This window comes from Rhineura floridana, chromosome 6 (assembly GCF_030035675.1).
Source record: "Rhineura floridana isolate rRhiFlo1 chromosome 6, rRhiFlo1.hap2, whole genome shotgun sequence".
NCBI classification, from domain to species: Eukaryota; Metazoa; Chordata; class Lepidosauria; order Squamata; family Rhineuridae; genus Rhineura; species Rhineura floridana.
In genome coordinates this window covers 93,076,907-93,097,439 of record NC_084485.1, presented here as the reverse complement: position 1 = coordinate 93,097,439, position 20,533 = coordinate 93,076,907, and the positions used below count along the sequence as shown (strand labels likewise).

At 40.1% G+C, this 20,533-nt stretch overlaps 1 protein-coding gene across 4 annotated transcripts in view; it reads left to right on the top strand.

Moving 5' to 3' along the window:
• GLIS1 (GLIS family zinc finger 1) overlaps nucleotides 1-16,438 on the top strand; it is a 407,237-nt gene extending 390,799 nt beyond the window's left edge. For 2 of the 4 annotated variants that reach the window (XM_061633024.1, XM_061633023.1), the window contains exons 9-11: nucleotides 129-307; nucleotides 10,999-11,166; nucleotides 15,678-16,438. In XM_061633024.1, the coding sequence (XP_061489008.1) occupies nucleotides 129-307; nucleotides 10,999-11,166; nucleotides 15,678-15,817 (487 nt within the window). In that variant the 3' untranslated portion in view covers nucleotides 15,818-16,438. The remainder of the gene's footprint in view (nucleotides 1-128; nucleotides 308-10,998; nucleotides 11,167-15,677) is intronic. The other 2 variants (XM_061633025.1, XM_061633026.1) reach the window with 1 other exon arrangement.
• The last annotated feature ends 4,095 nt before the right edge of the window (nucleotides 16,439-20,533 follow it).

Sequence of the window (20,533 nt, the reverse complement as noted above, 5' to 3'; positions counted from 1 at the left end):
TAGTTATTAATACTGTACTTAGGTAAAATTCATACTCACACACAGAAAAACAATTGTTATACTTGCCAGAGTGCTTTATGCAATGATATAAAATCAAGCTTATCTCTCTCATTCTTTTCTTGTTCTAGGATTGTTCCAAATATTCATTCTCCACTTGTTAGTCCATTGAAAACACTAGTTGCTCCCTCCCTACTTCAGAAACACAACTCACCATCATCGCACAGCCAATCTTCAAATGGGCAGCACTTCTCAGCAAATAAAACATATATGCAGTTTCAAAACCAATCTGCACAGCAGGGGCCACAAGGTAATTCTATACTGTGTGTATGTGTATTGATGCACTGTGCATACAAGAAAGGCCAGATCCATTTTAAGAGCTAAACAAGAAAGGTATAGTATACAAGAAACGTATAGCACAACTTGCTGGTTGTCCTGACATCACTGTGCTATGTAGTATACTGTGATGTGGAACAGGGATGGGAATGTATTAAGTGTGATGACATTAGGACAGTAAGTTGCACTGTCCCATTGTCAATGGGAAGGAAAAATTCCTCCTTGTTCTTCATAGAGTTTAGTTATGTATGGAGAGTCATTTATTATTTGAAATATTAATTGAAGTTCTGCCTTGTTTGTTTGGTTGCCGGGTTTACTTGCATTAAGGGAGCAAATGGCAACTGAGACACATTTCTACTGTATTGGAATCATGTCCCTCTTTTATACTGGAGAAGATGAAAGTATAATAAGCAGTGATATAATGTGTTGTAATCTGGGGAAATAATAACTGTTTTTTGACTGGTAGAAGCAGCCACCCTTGACAAAATAATGCAAGTGCAAATGAATGTAAATGAAGTCCATTCTGTAGGTGTTGATGTGTATATCTGCAACAGCAGCTTAAACAGAACTGTGCATAGTGTATTCTGTTTAGTGGTGCCATGTACAGTGTTTAAATGTCCACATCAGAACATGCCCTTTCAACAAGATGGAGACAGTTTGCTACTTTGGTCCATAGCCACCCACCTTTGGGGAAGGGTCTGTGCAGTTTCTGATCTAGCACAAAAGGGTACAGTACAGGGGAAATCCCCAATCCATCTGAACCAGTTTCCAGTTATAGACCATGTATAAGCCTGCCCACAGAGTAGCCCATGTAACCTGGGCAGAAATAGGGCTGCTAGTAGCTATGTAGGCTTATACACAATATATAACTCAAGCTCAGCTAGCTGAAGGAATTTCCTGAGTTTGGTACTTTTGAATTAGTTCAGGTCTCTGCAGCTCAAGCAAAGACACAAAACAGCCTTAAGCTGTGTACACACAGCAGTTTAAAATAGATTTGCTGCATCCATTTATGCAAGTTTTTCACATCATCTGTGTGGTGTTGTCCTCATCCAAATGGCAACCCATTCTTTCCCCCCATTTAATTCAGATGTTCCTGATCCATGGGTAATGTGGCAAGGGGTAAAAATCCAACATAAAATCACATGTCACTCAACTGTGGATGTACTGAAGTGGATTGTGGGGGTGATTTTTTTGTACACATGTGGAGACCTTTTGCTGGATGCCATCTATCACCAGGGCCCTTACTTGCATTGGTTAAGTGCTCCTGTTTGGCTACTTTTGTGGTACCTGGTGGTATGACACCCATGTTTTCTATTTTAATCTGCTGTTTTGTGCAAGTATGGTATATTGGAAAACCTGTATCTCAAAAATAAAAAAAGAGTTGGTTGTGCACATGCCCACAATGGAACTCAGGTTTCTGGAACTCAGCTGACACACACACTTTTTTTTAACCTGCTGTTTTGTGCCAGTCTTATATTGGAAAACTTGTATCTCAAAATTAAAACATTTTGTGGCATGCGCAATAAACAAATAACTGTGTGCCTGCCCTCAATTGACCTCAGGTTTCCGGATCCAGGGTGGGTAGGGAGGTATTAATTAAAGGGAGAGGACAACAATACACAGTGTGAATACATCACATCAAGCACCACCCACTAGTGTGGATGGGAAACATTGAGATAGGGTTCAACTGAAAGTGCTCATGTGTGGATCCCCTTGTGTATTAACATTGCATGCCCCCCAACAAATGTAGTAATTTTACAGGATGTGTCAGTGAAAAGCAGAGAATGTGTGTCTTGTACAACAAAATGGAAATCATTTGAGTGGTTTTGGCATAGCTTTAGTTATGTTTGTTAAACATTTCTATCCTTTCTACAAAGGAAAAGCCTAAATTGATAAACTGTGGGTTCTGGTAGTCTGATGCTTCTCAGTAGTTGAAGCAAGAGGGCCAGATCATGCCACATACCCAGCTTGTAAGAAATGACTTTATTGTGTTCAGAGTTAAGTGGTTGCTGAAATTACAACTGGTTGTTAAGCTTTACGTTTTTGGGGTGTCTGTGTTTTGTTTTATTTTGTTTTGTTTTATTCTTAAAGAAAAAAATCAAGCATCAACAGAGATAAAAAATAGAAGTAAATATTAAGTTTATCATCAACAAAGAGTAAAGATAAACATTTAGAATAAATTAAGCCAAAATCCAAAGTCTTGAAACTAGGCTTAAAAACAAACCTAACTAGCTTTAAAGATAGCCTCACTTAACAAAATGGAAATAAAGTGTCAATTTAAGCTAACTAGCAAATCTACAAACAGAATATCATAAAAAGGCCTATAGTTGGCTATATTCAAAACACTGATAATTTTTCCCTTCTGCTATAGTTAATAAAAGGGCTCCAATATGTTATGAGTTTATGCTGTCAGCAGGTTATATCCAATTCTGCCAGTCCACTAATGTAGCAGACTTGCTCTTGCACGACAGAACTCCCCCTCTCCTCTCCCCTACAGCCCCCACCTCCTCAAAATCTGCTCAAGAGGGTTGGGTAACCCTTTGGAGTAGATTTTGGGAGCACACAGAGAGGAAGAGGAAGTCCCATTGTGAAAGTGGAACTCCACTCGCACTGCGTTGGATACAACCTATTGTCTTTTTTCTTTATAGTGTCTATTTCAACACTGAGGCAAATTCCCATAATTGTTTAGTCTGTTCTTTAATAGACTCTATAGCTGACAATCAACATTTTCGTGCAAATAATATCCTAGCAGCGGCTATCATATATGAGATCAGCCCTTTATGGACCTACCATATTGGATCATCCACATAATTCAACAAAAAGAACACAGTGTCTAATAGAATTTCACATCCTAGAATCCTGTCTAGGAATCTGCACATTTTCCACAGCTTTTTTGCTTCTTTATGTTCCTACTAGATGTGGTAGAAATCTTTTTTTTCCTTGGTATTTCCAGCATGTTGGGGGTATTTTTTTATTTAGTTATTACTCAGCAGAGTAACATACCATCCAAACATAACTTTATAGCAATTGTCCCTTTTGGGCCATGTTAAAGAAAATGTATGTGCTCTATTCCATAATTTTTTCCAGATATATTTACCTATATCCTGGAACAATTTAACCATGTATTCTTTAACCTGTTCTGATTCTGTCTCATACTTCAGTGTTAGTTTATATATAATTTTTGAAAGTTCTCAATTAATTTCTCAAAACTCTGTTACATCTCATATTTGTTGATGCACACTAAGATACTCCTGTAGAAATGATCAAACCTGGAAGTAATCAAATCAAGCTGGATTTTCCCTGTTTAGTCTTCTTTAGTCTGTTTAATCTCAGAATATGATGTTCTGGCTAACCAAATCTTAAACCCTAAAGAGTTTTACGTTTCCAAATTTCAAACCAATATTTGTATCTGTATTTAACTTGTTAAGTACTGATTCTAATAGCGATGGATGCTGGCTCAACAACGCTATGGATCCCAAACTTTTAATACATTTGATATTAGATTATTATTCTTTACCAAACCAGTCCTACAGTTCTAATTTCCCCCAAATATCCTATGGACAGACTAATTAATTCTTGTTTGAAATATGATATAGATGAATTTAGGTCAATTATCCAAATTCAAAATAATACAATCTGCCCTGCAAAGTAAATTGAAAATTGGGACTTGCAGTCATCCTCTCATTTTTTCATTTTGCAAATCTTTCATATTATATTTTATTTTTTGCATGTCCTTGTGGCAGAAGCATAAAAGGCACAACAATCCAGTTTTTGGTATGGAAAAATGGGCATAAAAATCTTAAATAAGCAATACAATCAATTAAGATTTCATTGGACTACAAAAAAAACTAAAATGGAGCTTGCTGCAACACATTTTTGTCGCTACACAAAAGCTAGCTTGATCAGAAGCTAAACAGATTATTAAATTTAAAAATATTAACTCCATTAAGTAAAACAGCAGATTTATGATAAATAATAATGAAGTATAACTACATTACAGTAATACGCTAAGTAACCATAACACTACAAGGGGAATGTTTAGCTGCTTATGAGTAGAGCAGAAACAAACACACAGAATAAGTGTTGAACTGTTTTAGTAAATGGAGTTTATTCTATACAAAAACCACATAGTCTGTTGGAGAGAAGTGTTGCTTGCTAATTGTTCCATATCACAGGGGTGTTAATAAGAATTAATCATTTCCAGCATCAGCCAAACACCAAAATATTATTTGAATTTCATGCCAAGGAAATGACATTAATATGTTCTCTTCGAAATAAGTTCTTTGCTTAGAATAAATGTCTTAAAATCAATATTTATCTATATTTGAAAAGCAGTAGCATGTACTCAGCTTTTTTAAACTCTAAAAATGAAAATACAGGCAATAATCCAAATGCAAAATCTGTCACCATGAGGGTAAAAGCCATATTTATACTCCTACTTGCTCTGGATATTAGATGTCTCAAACAAATCTTCTTTGGACACATTACGGATGAAAATGCAGGGGACAATGGATGAAAACCCAGCAGAATTTCTGACTTCAGCTGAAGTATGATCAGATGGAAATTGTTATGCATTGAAGGAATTTGGCAACCAAATGAAATAGCACAGCTATTTATGTATCTTACATGATGTCTTTTTCGTACAGATTTTATGTAATTTGATGAGTTTGACTTATTTGTGCTTATACATTTAAGTGGAATGACACGAATGAATTGGCGTTTAATAGACATATTCCAATAATTTCCTCATTACATCATTCGTTTAAAAAGTGCTTTAGATTTTTAGGTTGTGGCTTGAGGGAAATAGAGGCAACCAGCATACTTTCTGATGTGGTTAACTACAGCTTTTCTGTGTCACATTCAAAGCAAAATTGTAACTGAATGTTATGTTTGGAACACAGTCGATTCCTTTATTAACTGTTATACTTCTACATTTTATTCCACATAAAAAGTTTAACAGTGATCATTTAAACCGACAGAGTGTTTGGGAAATTCTTCATTGGAAATTAGCTGCCACAGATTTGATTTAAATTTGACAAACTGAAGGAATGCCTGAAATTGGGCGGGGGGGATGTCAACTCAGCTGCTGCTGCCAGAACATTTCTTAACACAAATAGAAATGTTACTTTACAAAACATAAAAAAATAAAAGGGAAGGGGGGAAACCAATTTTATACAGTTCCATGGAATGCTTCATATTTTAGCCCCTGAAGAATTTGACAACCTTTTTAAAAGTTCCATGTTTAGATTTCTGTACTAAACCACATGTGGTTGTTAATTGCACTATCGTTATGGGATTTAAACCTTGTTTTAAGCTCCCACTGTTACCCTCTGTTAGATCTGGAAAGACACTTTGGCATGTAGGATTAACAAATCTGTAAGAATGTAAGCACAAAATGTTCTTAAAAACCCACAACAATATAAATGTTTCCCTCTCTTCCCCTGAAAATAACAACCGTGATCTAGTGGTGGAATGATGAATAACAGGGAGAATGTCTAGGACTGATTGACAGAATGCCCAAAGTGAAATATCAGAAAGATAACCATGTGCAAAGTATGGCAGTTACAAGAATGAAATGACAGTGGGAGATTCTGTTCCACAGTACAGTAATAGTTAACGATAATCTAAGTAATGGTTTTGTCATTACATGAGCATTCAGTGAACCAAGTTGAATGATACCGATCACAGTATCCTACCATTATCTGGAATGGAAGTGCAAGTGAACCAGTGTTTCCAGTGAAATCTACTGTGAGCATTGTCAGTCACTCTGCAGAGTGAGGATACTAGGGTACTACCACTCTAGCAATTTTCCCTGGAATTGACATTGTCTTGATCCAGTTAACACACCTGCTAACAACAGACAGAGGCAGTTTTTACAGATGCCCCATGAAGCACTTCTCCACATCCTCAAGAGCAGATTTTGGGGGTTGCAGCAGAGAGAAAAGGAATTAGTGAAACTCTCTTCTTTCTATTTGGGGAGGCCTTCATTGGATCAAAGCCCTTCCATTGGATCCAGCACATAATGTTCACTCAGTTATTGTAGAGCATCTAGATACTTCTGCTGCCAAAGTGTTGCATCCCGATATTTTCCCTTATGTCTTTTGAAAGAACTAGCAGCCTGGCAAAGGGCCTGGTGCAGAGGAATAGTCTGTGATATTATTGGTAACATGGGCAGTGAAGCTCTGCCTTTCTGCACTATGTGCACTGCATGTTCTGGTTGTCCTGCTACCATTACCTCGCTTGCACCATGGAGCCCTTGCAAAAAGGATTCTGCAGTTCACTTATTTGGGAACTCCTCCCCTCCACAAAGATCCAGTACAGATGGTATGCTCTTATTTAAACCCTTGGCCTTTCCTATAAGGGTGGAGATCATGGAGAAAAAAGCTGCTTACAGAATGCTATTTTGGACAGAAAAATAGCAAGGAGGATGGATTAAGCAACCGCTTTCTCCACCCCCCTTTTCTCCACTTATGTTTACCACTTCACAAGTTGGGTTTTTTTGGTATTGGTGGGGAAACATACATTCAACAGTACATCATGCCTAATTTGTATCTCAGGAGAGAAATACAGGGAAAGAGAGATGACATGTCATCTCTGGAAGATGTCTCTTTTGGGCAAGCTGGAAAATGTTCTGCTTTTCCTTTAGCAATGCATACAAAATGCTCATTGGAGTTAGAGTGATGGCTCATTGGCATCCAAGTGTCTTATTTATTCACTGCCCATCTTTAGTCATTTTAGAAGTTGTGTGCAAAGGAGTTCATGGTTCATAAATACAGAAATGAGAATAACTCTCAGCATCAATAAACCACTGTCCTTGAAGTCTCAAAGCGAAATAGCTGACCAGCCTCTCATATGAATTCTTTGAATCTCTCAGCCAGATATTCCTTGCCCAGTGCCAAAAGAGGATATACCTCATTTAGAATCTGACATTCTCTGCTTCTGGGCCATCTTCTTCTCTGCCATAATACTGGCACCCTTGGCAACTGCATCCAGTACCTTTATCTACTGCATGCATCAATGCTATGTCATGGCTATTAAAGATGTAGTTTGGCGGTTTTTTACATTGAATATTATGCTTTTTTTAAAAAAATGGGAAAAATAGAATTCAGCTTGGATGTTTTTCCTCATTGGCACTAAAATTCATTGAGTCCTCAAAGAGCTGTCCAGCAGTGCTATTTCAGGTGGTCGGGAGGCTGGTTGGACCAGAAATGTGGTATGGGCCTCTGGAGCACTCAGCAGCATTCTGAAAATAATTTGTATAGCACTTTGAGGATAAAGTCACTAAGCTCTGTAGTGCATTGGATGCCCAGTTGCAACTCCAGTTAAGGTGCCTTCCCATACTCTGTGGGATTGATTTCAGTTTATGAATCCTGATGGTGTAGACAGGGCTATTGCAATGATACAACCAGCTTCTTGCTGTCTTGACCCCTGCCCATCCTCGCTGGTGAAAGCCAGTCAGGGGTTGACCAGATGGGTCTAGGGTGTGGTGAACATGTCTCTACACAATGGAGTGGTGCCTGCTGCCTTTAAACAGGTGGTAGTGCATCGACTCCTAAAGAAGCTCACCCTGGACCCGAGAGCTTGGAAAAGTTACATTTTTGAACTACAACTCCCATCAGCCCAATCCAGTGGCCATGTTGGCTGGGGCTGACGGGAGTTGTAGTTCAAAAAAGTAACTTTTCCAAGCTCTGCTGGACCCTATGGTTAATAACAACTACTGCCTCGTTACAAATATTGCTTCTTGGGTAAAGTGATGGAAAGGGTAGTGACTGAGCAGTTGCAGTTCCTGGGATACATATTATCTGGATCTGGTTTGCATTTTGATGCATGTTTCCTCAAACCAGCTTTGATCCAAATTGAGTAAAAGAAGAACCTAGCTGCATTTTAAGCTGATAATGAGTACATGGCCAAAATGACACTGCTTTGGCTTTGCTGCTAGCAGGTAACCATAATGATCACTACATCACCTCTGAGACTACTTATACTTTCTGCCACATCTCCTTAAAATATTGCACCCTTTCTTAAACAACAAAGAACATGGATGTTCCATTTTAGGATTCCATTGACACTTTCTTTAGCCTGTGAGAAACCTATCATCCAGGAACTTATTTCATTCTTTTAAAAGCCAAGTTTGTTGGTGATCATGAATTCCATAAGCTGATTATCCATTGCAGGAAGTGCTCAATTTCATGTATCTGAAATCTCTTACCAATCAGTTTTATTGCATGACCATGAGTTCTGGTGTTTTGAGAGACAGCAAATGCTCTATCTGAATTCACTTTCTCCATGCCATTAATAATTTTCTAAACCTTTATCATGCTGACCTTTTCAGACACTTCCAGACTGTCCTGTTTTTGTGTGGGATTCAATCACATACAGGCAAATTCAGGTTGATAATTATAGTTGATTGGAAGGTCTTGGCAACAAAAACCTACTTCCCCAAAAGATGGAACTTTTTGCAATAAGGAAAGTTATAGGAAAATGCACTGGAAAGTGTGGGATAACACTTACTTTGATGAAACATCAGTTAACCTCCCTGCAAACAAATCAGAATGAATGTTCATTAAATAGCCCACATTGTCTAGTGTACCTCCAAACAAATCACGATGAATGCCCTGGATTGTCTTTTTCCAAATGAAGCCTGTTATTATATGTGCTGTTTTATTTTCAGTCCTAATGCATGCGTTATAGCAAGGGTAGCTAACATGATGCCCTCCAGGTATTTTGGAATACAACTTCCATCATGCTTTGCCAGTGGCCATGATGGCTGAGGCTGATAAGAACTGTAGTCCAAAACGTCTGGAGGGCTATCTCTGTTTTATAGTATTTGTACAGTGGTACACATTTTTGCCATATGAAAACTAACAAGCCTTGACTATATCCTGAGCATATGCTTATGTATACATAACGTCCAAGTCTAGTCATGGTTTATAGCTACCTATCAGCCCTACACAGTGGTTGTTACTGTGCTCTGTGAAGTAGGGCTGTTGCCAATGTTGTGTACCATTGCAAACAAAAATGCAGATATTGGACTGATAAAGTTAACCTTTGATGTAGCCAGTGTACAGCTTCCATTTGTACACAGAACTCTTCCATATGTAAGTGCTTCTCAGAAGCTCTGGCTGGGCATATGGAATTGCCCTCTCCACTGAAGCGCTCGCAAGATTCTGGATTGTGAAGTTGATCACTACCCCAGTATTGGCTTGGTTTTGAAGTGACGGGCTCAGAGTTTCATGTGCAAAATTGGGTTCCCCCCCTTCGCATTGCATCCCCTTCTGAGGATAAGACTCCCCAATGACTTGTAGGATGGCACAGGCTGCAACCAGGGGGGGAATCAGCTGAAATCAGCATTACCACCCTGGAAGTGAAAGTACCTTGTGCCAGGCCTGGATAAATTCTTTTTTCTTTTTTTTTGCAGGAGGGGGGGAAGGGTGTAAGTTGCCCACAGTGCCCTCCGCCATTTAACTAGTTGGCAAAGAAATGTTTTAGCAGGACTCCTAAAAACAAGCAATGATAGCACCAGCTGTACTTTCTTGGAGAGAGCATTACATAAATGGGAAGTCACCACGGAGAAGGCCCATTCTCATGGTTGCCACTCCATGCACCTCACTCAGAAGAGGCATATGGAAAAGGACCTTTGATGATCAATGTAGCATCCAGATAGATTCATATGGAGAGAGGGGTGTTGGTGTGGGGCTGATATCCAGCTCCGGTTCTAAAGGGCGGCCAGGTTGGGCACTGGCCCGAGGGCCCCCAAGCTACAGGAGCCCCTGAGGGGCCCTCTGCTCCCCTTCTGTGATCTGCACCCCCCCACGTCCCCCACTTACCTGTCAGCCCGCTTTTTAGCATTGCCCTTAATGAAGATGGCGGCCGCAGCTTTCCTAAGGTACTGAAGCTGCTGCCGCCATCTTAGTTGATGGCAGAGATGTGCCATCAACAAATATGGCGGTGGAGGCTTCATTCCCCTTAGGGAAACCGCGGCCGCCATCTTTATTAAGGGCAATGGTAAAAGACTAGACAGGTAGGGAGGACAGGGGGTTGCGTGGGGGGCTGTGCATGTGCACGCATGCGCATGCACACTGGGGGCCAGGGCAAGCTGATGCCCAAGGGCCCCCACATGCCTGGAGCCGGCTCTGCTGATATCCTTAATCGAGGAGCACCACAAGTATGCATGCACAGCCCAGGAGCTTTGTTCAATACTGCTGGACTGCTCTTCCCTCTCTCTCCTGGTAGCCCTGTTATGACCCTAGTCCTGCTCTGACATGTGTACATGGGGGAAACGCTGATGGTGTTAACGTGGTGGTGATGATTGCACACAAACCAAGCAGGACTCTGCACAGTTGCCACCCAGCTGAACCACATCAGCTGCACTGACAGCTCCAATGGCCTGCCAGCAGTTGTGATAACCCTTGCCATGTTCCAGGGGTCCTAGCATTTGCTCCACTGTGTCAAGTACAAGAGCTGGGCCTACCCCTCTGCTCAGACAACTAGCCTAGAAAATAAACAGAGTGTCCATAAATTTAAGGAGTCTGAAGACTGATATCCGAAGATTGATATCTAAGAATATAAATGCTTAGGAGCTAACCCCTGTGAAAAACAATTTACCACATCTAGCCAAATGCATACTTCTAGTATTATACATATCTGCACAATATCTGTTTGCAGGTTATCAAGGCAGCTTTCATTCTATACAGAACTGTTTCCACTATGGAGATTGCTACAGAGCACTGGACTCATCTGTCAACAGTGATGTGCTATCAGGGGAATCCCATTGCTTTAATCCTCTGCGACAAAATGGCTATAACATCCTCAGTGGACCTGTAGCTTCAACAGGTAATTGATTTGAGCTCTACTGGCTTAATCTGCTTTGTTTTCCCGCTGAAATAAATTATTAAACATCTAATATATAATAAATAAATAGGTATGTATAATACTTCTTTTTTATATTTAAAGCCTGGTTCACGGGTTTTGTATTGTGGTTCTCTCATTCTCTTCTTTCAGAAACAGAGCTATTGAGGATGCACTGCTAGAATTTAGGCTCAGAGTCAGGTGTTGCCTAAAATGTGTGGCTGTAACCAATCCCCATGCCTCCCAGTATCATTTAGTTAAATCAGACATATTGACATCGTATTAATATTACATGTTTGTTTCAATTAAATATTCCTGGAAAGCACGGAGAAGAATTGTGGATTGACAGTGACTACATATTTCATGGAATGTCTGGTTTAGATCTAGTTCTACAGCTTGATCAGCTAATGTTGTGGCTAAAAGTTTGTATTTCATAGAAACGGAGACAACTGTTTTTATTTCTGTATTGAAGTTCACAAAAGTCACATGATTGTGGAAATTTTGATTTTATAAAACCTCAACCAAATATTAGGGGAAATTCCTCTCTGCTTTTTAAAAGGTTATTTTCATACTTTGGAATGGCTCACACACATAGTGCACAGCCAATAAATTTTTAAAATTCAATTTTATTAAAAAAATCAAAGGTGTAAAGTAATTGAAGTTGCAAAGTAAAATATACCCCTATTTTCACCATACCTAACTTTAGCAAAATTCTTGCTGGCATCAGTAAATGGTTTGCCTGAGATTCTCTTCATTGGAATAAAAGTGCTAATACAAAATGGACACAATTAAATGTTCCGCCATAGCTCCATTGACTCCAGAGCATCTCTGCTGCACCTAAACAATGGCTAAGGTTTGTTCACAGTGAGGTGCTTCTGAGCAGTAACTCTGCTCTTCCTTTTTCTGCCTGTTGTAATCTCTGTTCTAAGCCTATCCACACTTTAGACACTTTAGAGATGTTTACTAGCCAGAGGCGAGCGCCTCCTTCACCCTGTGGCTGGGGCTTATGTGTGTTTTTTAAAAAAAGAGTTGGGGAGGGAAGGAAAAAGCTGTGGAGACATTATTCCTACAAGCTCAGCCTGCTGCTGCTACCGGCCTACCAGCAGCCGGTACCTCCTGCAAGAATTTGGTAACATGTGCCTCTGAGCATATGGTGAGTATGCAACACCTGCAACCAGCCCAAATAATAAAAAGAAGACGTACTGTGCTGATCTTGTTTTAGCAAGGAGGAAGCAACATTATTAAGACATTTGATATAGTTCAGATGGTCACTTTGAATATGTCTGATTTACTTTGCAATTTTAGTGAAATTTCCTATAGGAAATCATTTTCTTTCGTTTCTATTTCTGTGAATATGTGAAGTACAGCAACACACTTTGCAAAATTTACACTAAAAAAACTCCAAACATAATTGTGGAATAATGGCACTGACGTCTGCAGAATAGTCTCCAGTGGACCTCAGGAGTGTCTCAATTTGCACAAGATAAAACACTGGGAGGTGAAATATATTCTAGCAAAATTCTAGGTGTGCTCCATGTTTTTAATTGACCGTGCCCACCTTGCCTTAAATGCAGTGGTTTAAACATAGCAGGCTCAAAACATGCATCCTCTTTTTTCCAACAGCTAAGAGTCATTGCTGAAGTAGCAACATATTGTAATCAGTCTGATTTTACATCAAACTGCAGTTTCAGATTCAACTGTTAATGCACCCAAAGTAGAAATAGAACATAACCTCCAATTTGAAACACAAAAGGCTGTCTTCACCATCATATGACATTGACCAATAAAAAGGCTTTGAAATTAATAAAAATAAATTTGACACATATTTCTACCATGAATAATGACAGAAATAAAAGTTTCTAGTTTAGATTCTCCGTAGAAACATTAGTAACACAGGAAAGAAGCAAAGTAAGAAGAACACCAACAAACATACAAAAATGTAATTCTCAATCTTTGGAGATGGCAGGTGTTGCTACCACTCACCATATGCTCAGAGGCACATGCTACCAAACTCTTCCAAGCTACACAGCAAGTGGATTGGACTGTGAAAGACCAACCCAAATTGTGTCTGCATTTTGACAACTTTGTAGGGCAGTACAATATCTCAGAGAGGAGGTCAGGTCTCCTGCTCCCCTGGTGCATTTACTATAGCTGCCCAATTTCCCTGCCTTTTAAGGTTTGATAGAAATATCTGTGGGCTATAGGTACGTTCTTAAACCGCAAGGTTTTTTCCTATTAGTGAATAAGTACATACAGCTGCATTTGCTCACATTCATCTTTGTTATCTTTTGTCTGTCCTTTTGGTTCTTCCTTTGTTGCCTTCCCATGATTGAAATTGTAATCTCCTTGGGGTAAAGACCTTGGTTGACTGGGTGGTGATGGTGATTTGGGAGGGGGGGTTATGGCAATCTGCAAAGTACCATGCACACTGATGGTGTTACATAGAAATAATAGTAAATAATTAAATACCAAGGGCTAAAACTATACATGTTCAAGAATGCAACACTGAGCAGATCTGAGCTTCGTGTTTACTCAAATTCTGTTGATCATTTGAATGGTAGCAGCTGCTAACACAGAGTAATACTGGAATATATGGAATTTGGTCCCACATTTATTGAGTCAGAATATTGCAGAATGATCTTAGCACAGAGATTAAACAAGTTCCTGGTGCAATGGTCCCACTTACTTTTTTCTGGATGTTGTGCTTGGATGCTCTTCTTAACATGACACTCTAAAAATCCTGAAACTGGAAAATGAGTTGGATATTGTGGGAATGGGGGACAAGTTCCACAACTCCATACTTTCTTCAGCCCCATCTTCACCTTCAAGTGAGTCCCTTCCTTCTCTCCCCCTCCCCATCTCTCCATCTTTCCCATTGAGCCCCTGTTGACGTCAACAATTTCTGGATCTTGCCTTTTAGAAGAATTACAACCTTGAAATGTAGTGACTTCTAAAGTGGTGTTGGGGCCAGATTACTGAGGGGAACATTAACCTGTACCACATTCTTCAACATAGCCAGTCAGTTCTCTCTGTTCACCCCCTTCCCCTGTCCAGCAATGTTTTCATCAAACAACTGTATTTGGTTTCCACAGGTGAAAAAGGATGAAGGGAGCCTGCTGTTAACAGTTGGGTCTCTTACAAACAGGAATTTAAATCATAATGAGGAACAGATATGTTCTTTAAAGAATGGTTTGCAGTTGATAAGTAACCTCTCTAAGGCTGTAGTCCTATGAAGCTACTAAATGCACAGGGGAGAAATGCAAAAGCAAACAGAAAATGGCTTTCAAGTTTCTACTGCAGCTGCTCCCAGGGCTGACTGGTTTTAAACATAAGTGACATGCCTGTACAACTATATAAGTGGCTGCAAGGGCTAGTTGCTCTGTGGTTATTATTTCTCATTTGTCTGGGTCCTATTGTGCAAATTCCAGTGTATCCCTAAGTCATATTTTTAAAACATAAGGAACAGAATCCATTCATACAACAGCTAAATGATCCAGCCACTAAAATTTTATTTTAGAAATGTATTGTTTGTATCCTGACCCAAAATTAAGAAACAATCACCCCCTGTGTGTGTCCAGCAGTCTGATGTCCTACCAGTACGGCTACTGTGACTCATTAAGTGGAAATAACTGACAAAGCCATGATAGAAGTTGTATGCTATAACTTCAAGACAAATTATGGTTACTCTACATAGTAAAGGCTCCTGCTGGGAGGAAGGGTGGGATATAAATAAAATAAATAATGATTGCTTGTTAATACCATATTGGGTAAAGAAAGAATAAATGGCTATTTTGCAACAATAGCATGTATCAGGAAGCTGGTGTGTGGAGTAAAGCAGCCTACAATATCACAACTCAATGACTTAACCTACAAGCTAAGGATGTGCTAGAATTCCACCCAATTTTATTTTGATATCGAATTTTCCATTTGCTTATTCTCAATCGCTGAGGATCGGATTTTAATGTAGCAAATTTCCAAGGCTTTTTTCAAAATGGATTTTTTTAAAAAGATCTGCCTCTATAACATTGATTGTAAGAATTATAATTTATATTTCCTTCAAAATATCTATATTTCCTTTAAAAATAATATCAATTTTTTTTTTAGCAAAAACCCCCAAGGATTGGTAAAATAGCAGCTAGTGGTTAAAGAACAAATTCAAATCAATGCCAGCCTATTAGGTCTACTGAATGCTTTTGAACTGGCATTGGTCAATGGATCCCATGCCTGCTACAAGCTCAGGTTTCTCTGCAGGCATGAAAGCAGTGGGAGGATTTGAGTGAACAAATGGTAAGAAGGAAAAGGGGTTAAGCAGCTCCCCTCCTCTTCCTGTTCTCAAGTGTACAGGCTGCTTTGCATTAAACACATACATACACACAGGCACACACACAAAAGAAAGAAAAAATCAATTTTACAACTGAGCGGTTTGCACCTCAGACTCAGATTGTGTTTGCCACCTCGTAGTATTAATCAGTCTCATGTGCTTGCCATATTTCTAGGGTATGAGGTCATTTCTGAAGCACAGTGCGTGTCCGAAGAAGTAGTTCTCAACGGAACAGAAGAGAATAATGGATTTTTCCAAAATGGCACTTTTGATCACTGTTTGAATCATATTCCTCCCATTTATACAGATACCTAAGCCTGGCAGAAACCTTTGCTTTCTTTACCATGTTTATGCCTTTTGTATTTACAGAATTGTTGTTCAACTACCTTTACTGTATTTACTCTGCAAATTTGTAATGTGCTCATGTAAGTCAACCTCTGACATTTACCAATCTATTTTATAAAGCAATATACTGTATAATTATTGGAATCTATTCCTTTGCTGTGGCACTTTGAAAATGATTCTCTTAAAAGAGAAGGAAGGGCATCTGAAACTGCTTGTTGTGTAAGTTCTTTTAGTAAAATATAAATCTAAATTATATAATATGCTTGTAAAGAATTTTTAAGTATGTTTTCAATTTAAGAATGCTGGTCCCTTTAATCACAGTTAATTCATTGGATGTTTTCTTGACTATAAAATGACTTCTTTAAAAGTCACAGACCTCATGTACATAAAAGTTTTCACTTGCTGAGCTGGTTTTATATTTTCAATTTTACAAGAAAACATTAAAAACTGGAAACAAGTCAATTGTCTTTTTGAAAATTTCATCTGCCATTTTGCTAAACCTTAACATCCATGACTTAGAGTTGTTCATTACAATTTATATCTTCCTCCCCAAATGCCATAATTTTGAATATTGGTCACTGCTCCCATTACCTTCCCATACAACTCTTCTTCCTGAATATAATTGATTTATGATAGGTTCCTATATTAGCACTTGCTTGCCATTTTGACATGACGCTGAAGCTGATTAGTTTTATGTGGGTGCTGGTCCTATATATCAGGAAGCAGTTGCTTTAATCCGTACCCTCAGCCATTGGGGAAACCACTTCACCTTCGTTTTCTACAGAGGAAACAGGAATACACCATGTATGCAATGCTGGGTGAGGTAGATGCAAGAGTTTTTAACCCCACAGCAGCATCATGTACATGCAGCATGGGAAATCCATCCATGCAAGCTTGTTTCTCCACATGGACTTTTCCTTGCTAGATCGTGGACTGTGTTTAGCATTTTGCTGGGTTGCTGAAAAGTTTTAAACAGCCAACTCAAAGGTGAGTGTAGCATCCAAATCATAAATACTGTATGCACAAAACTTGTGTTCCTTGAAACAAAGCCATTATATTGCACCATCAATTTTTTTTAAAGAAAGCAACAGTATATAAATATAAAATTGGATGGTAGCCTAAATGATTTTCAATAGACTATGCCTATATCCCCCTCTAGTGACTAATTAATGCAAAGTTAAAATAACTTCTTTATTTCTCTGCATGAATACAGTCCTATCCCCAGCAATAAGTCAGAAGAACTACGTTGGGTGATTGTGCACAAGGAAGCGATGCTAAGGAATCTCTGTGTTAGCCACCATTTTGTAGTGCCACTGATTGTCAGTAACATTTGTTGATTCTTATTGTTGATGCAGATATCGTCAAAATAAAGCCAGTATTGGACTGCTTGAAATGTTTGATTATAGACACCCCAATCAAGCTACTGCTATGCTTATGTGAAAGCAGACTTCCACAAAAGTATCCTGTTTAGATGGATGAAGAATTGCATGCACAAACAGGTTCACTGTGCTATCCTGTAGTCTAGGGTAGCCAGCATGTTACCCTCTAGATGATGTTACACTCCTAATTCCTATTGCCCTTGCTACCCAGGGTTGATGGAAGTTGGAATCAAAGAACATCAGAGGACACCATGTTGACTATCTGTGCTATGTCTAGCCTGATGCACCAACTAAGGCTGTGTACATTCCACTCAATTACAATAGCATGGATCAGTTGTTAAAGACAAGGAGTTGGAAGGATTCTCCTCGCCTCTCCCTTTTTTCCACTGAACTGGATGCAGTTGTGAATATCTGACTGGCAGTGTTGGATGTTTGCAGTGAAAATAACATAATTAATTTTTCTGGGTTATGCTAAATTCTGTTTATAGTGGCAAGCTGGCAGGTTTGTGACAGCATCATTCTGCCCTCTACCCATTCCCATCCAACAATACAATTAAAGTAGGTGAGAGATGGATATTATTTTTTGTAAATATACAAATACATTTCATTACATGGAAGTGTATTGTTTCACACAATCTAGTTTTTCCTTATTTGCTTGAAAAACAGATAAATCCAGGTAATGTCCTAAATTAGATTTGGGAAAGAAGAGGCACAGCATAAGTAGTTGCCATGGGTGGGCATCTACCAAGGCCCACTCTGTTTTAGGGATCCACTACCAAATGTTGATACTGGCCCTGGGTTGTCTCCCTTCTTTGGTCCTTAGCCACTACGACTCTCTCCCCTTTTCTCTCTTAACTGCACAATGAGTGTGAAGGAAAGAACAAAGAAACGCTTGGTCATCTCCTCTTGACTTCTAGCTCCACCACTTTCTCTTGTGTTTCCTCTCCACTTAGGGCAGGGGTGGGGAACCTATGGTCCTCCAAATGTTGCTGGACTACAACTCCCATCATTCCTGACCATTAGCCATGATGGTTGGGGCTGATGAGAGTTGGAATCCAACAAGATCTGAAGGGCCACAGGTTCCCTATGTTAAGGGAAGGCCCGTACTTCAGTAGTATTGCATACAATAAGGTCCAAGGTTCAATACCTGGCATCTCCAGTTAAATGGTCCAATATCAGGCAATGCCAGAGATAGTACTGTGCTAGACAGACTAATCATCTGACTCTGTATAAGGCAGTGCATATATTCCACAACTACTGAGAACTAACAGGAGTGCTCTTGCCGGTGTGTGTGTTCCACAGCTTGTTTTCAATTTGGGAGGAGGGAAGGGGTGGAGCTAGAGATTGTAAGAGGGAACCAAGTTGGTTCTTGGGCTCTCCCTCCCATTGATGTAGCGACTGGGGGCAAAGGAAAGTAGCAGTGTCAGCTGCTGCTGTTCCATCTCCTCATACACATACTTCAGTAATTAAGTGGTATATAAATATCTTACATAAACAAGTACCAAGTGGGAGAATGAGCCCAGGCCAAGGCCAGTCCTAACAGTGGGTGGGATGAGACATCCACTAAAAGCAGCAGGTGCTAGGGGACAATGGCATCTGTCCCCCTGCGGACCCAAGCAGTAATTCCCATCTTCCTTAGCCGGCACCCTGGCAGCAGCAATGTTTGCTTGCTAGCTGGCTGACTTGCCTTGCTGTCTTCTCCCAACATGGTACAGGCAATACCATTTGAAAAGGCCCCTTACTGATCAAGCAGGCAGAGAGGCAGCCAGCCCAGGCCATGCGCTCCACCAGACATGATGTACAATGGCACTCCTGCCACAGCATTGCACTACAGTACTTGTTTGAGCAGGCAGCAAACAGGCAGCAGGCAAAGCAATGAGCTAACTGTGGCAAGATGTTGGAGAACAGAGCTACGTGTCTCACCCACCCTGCTGCCCTCAGCTGTGGTGGCAGAGGCTGTCCCATCACCACTCTTTAGGTAAGATTCAACTGCCAGTCTGGTCAGCTTCTGTACCTGGAATGGGGGATTACCTTGTCTTTAGCACTCTTCAAGTACATAAAAGGGTGTCACACAGAGGAGGGCGGGGATCTCTTCTCAATTATCCCAGAGTGCAGGACACGGAATAATGGGCTCAAGTTGCAGGAAGCCAGACTTCGACTGGACATCAGGAAAAACTTCCTAACTGTTAGAGCCATACCACAATGGAACCAATTACCTAGAGAGGTAGTGGGCTCTCCAACACTGGAGGCATTCAAGAGGCAGCTGGACAGCCATCTGTCAGGAATGCTTTGATTCGGATTCCTGCATTGAGCAGGGGGTTGGACTTGATGGCCGTATAGGCCCCTTCCAACTCTACTATTCTATGATTCACCTCAGTCCAAAAAAAGTGTCTTGGCTCACCCCCTAGCTCCAGGCCAGTTAGCCCAGTACAACAATGGCTGCCCTTATACAAGAGGGAATTCATGGAAAGGGAGGCAGAAGCCGGTATCATCCAGATGCAGATGTCTTTCGGGTCTCCACAAATGCCTGAAGGCAGGATACCTTTTGCCATTTGAAATATGGGAATCTCTGCTTGTAAATGTCATGTTTTAAATACACTAAAAATACAATTGGGTTTTCACATATAAACTCCTTTCTCTCTCTTAGCACAGGCCTGTGTCAAATACAGGAATAAACATTCAAAGTTGAGCTTTGGATAAAGTATGAAACTAGATTCAACAATAACTCATTTTCAGTGCAGAATTTGTAGGCGTTGGCTGTATTAATGATTACAAGAAAGTTGTTATTATGTCTTGTAATCCTTCCAACAACCCTATGAGCCTCACAGTGTAAGGTTCTTAGAAAGATGTTTAAGGCTCTTGGATGTCAATAGGCCTTTCAAATGTATAAACGTCAGTGGGACTGAGACCCTTAACTATGGGAAATTTTAACCTTATTCAGAACCCCCCCACACAGATTCTGAGGTCTATAATGGTTCATTCCTATTCATGCTTTCATTATTATACATACTATACATAGGGCAGGGCACAACCTCGACTTGGTTTTTGCTCCAGATGGAGGAAGGAGTGGTCTGGTGATGGGGGGGGGTGGATGTCACCCCATTGTCATGGTCAGACCACTTCCTGGTGAAGTTTAGACTTATGGCTCCGATCCTCCCCTGCAGGGATGATGGACAGATTAAGAAGGTCCACCCCCAGAGACTAAGGGAATCCACTGGATTTCTGAATGCCTTGGGGGAGTTACCAGTAGATAGACCAGGTGACCCTGTTGAAGCCCTTGTTACATTGTTACAGTGAGGCACGTCAG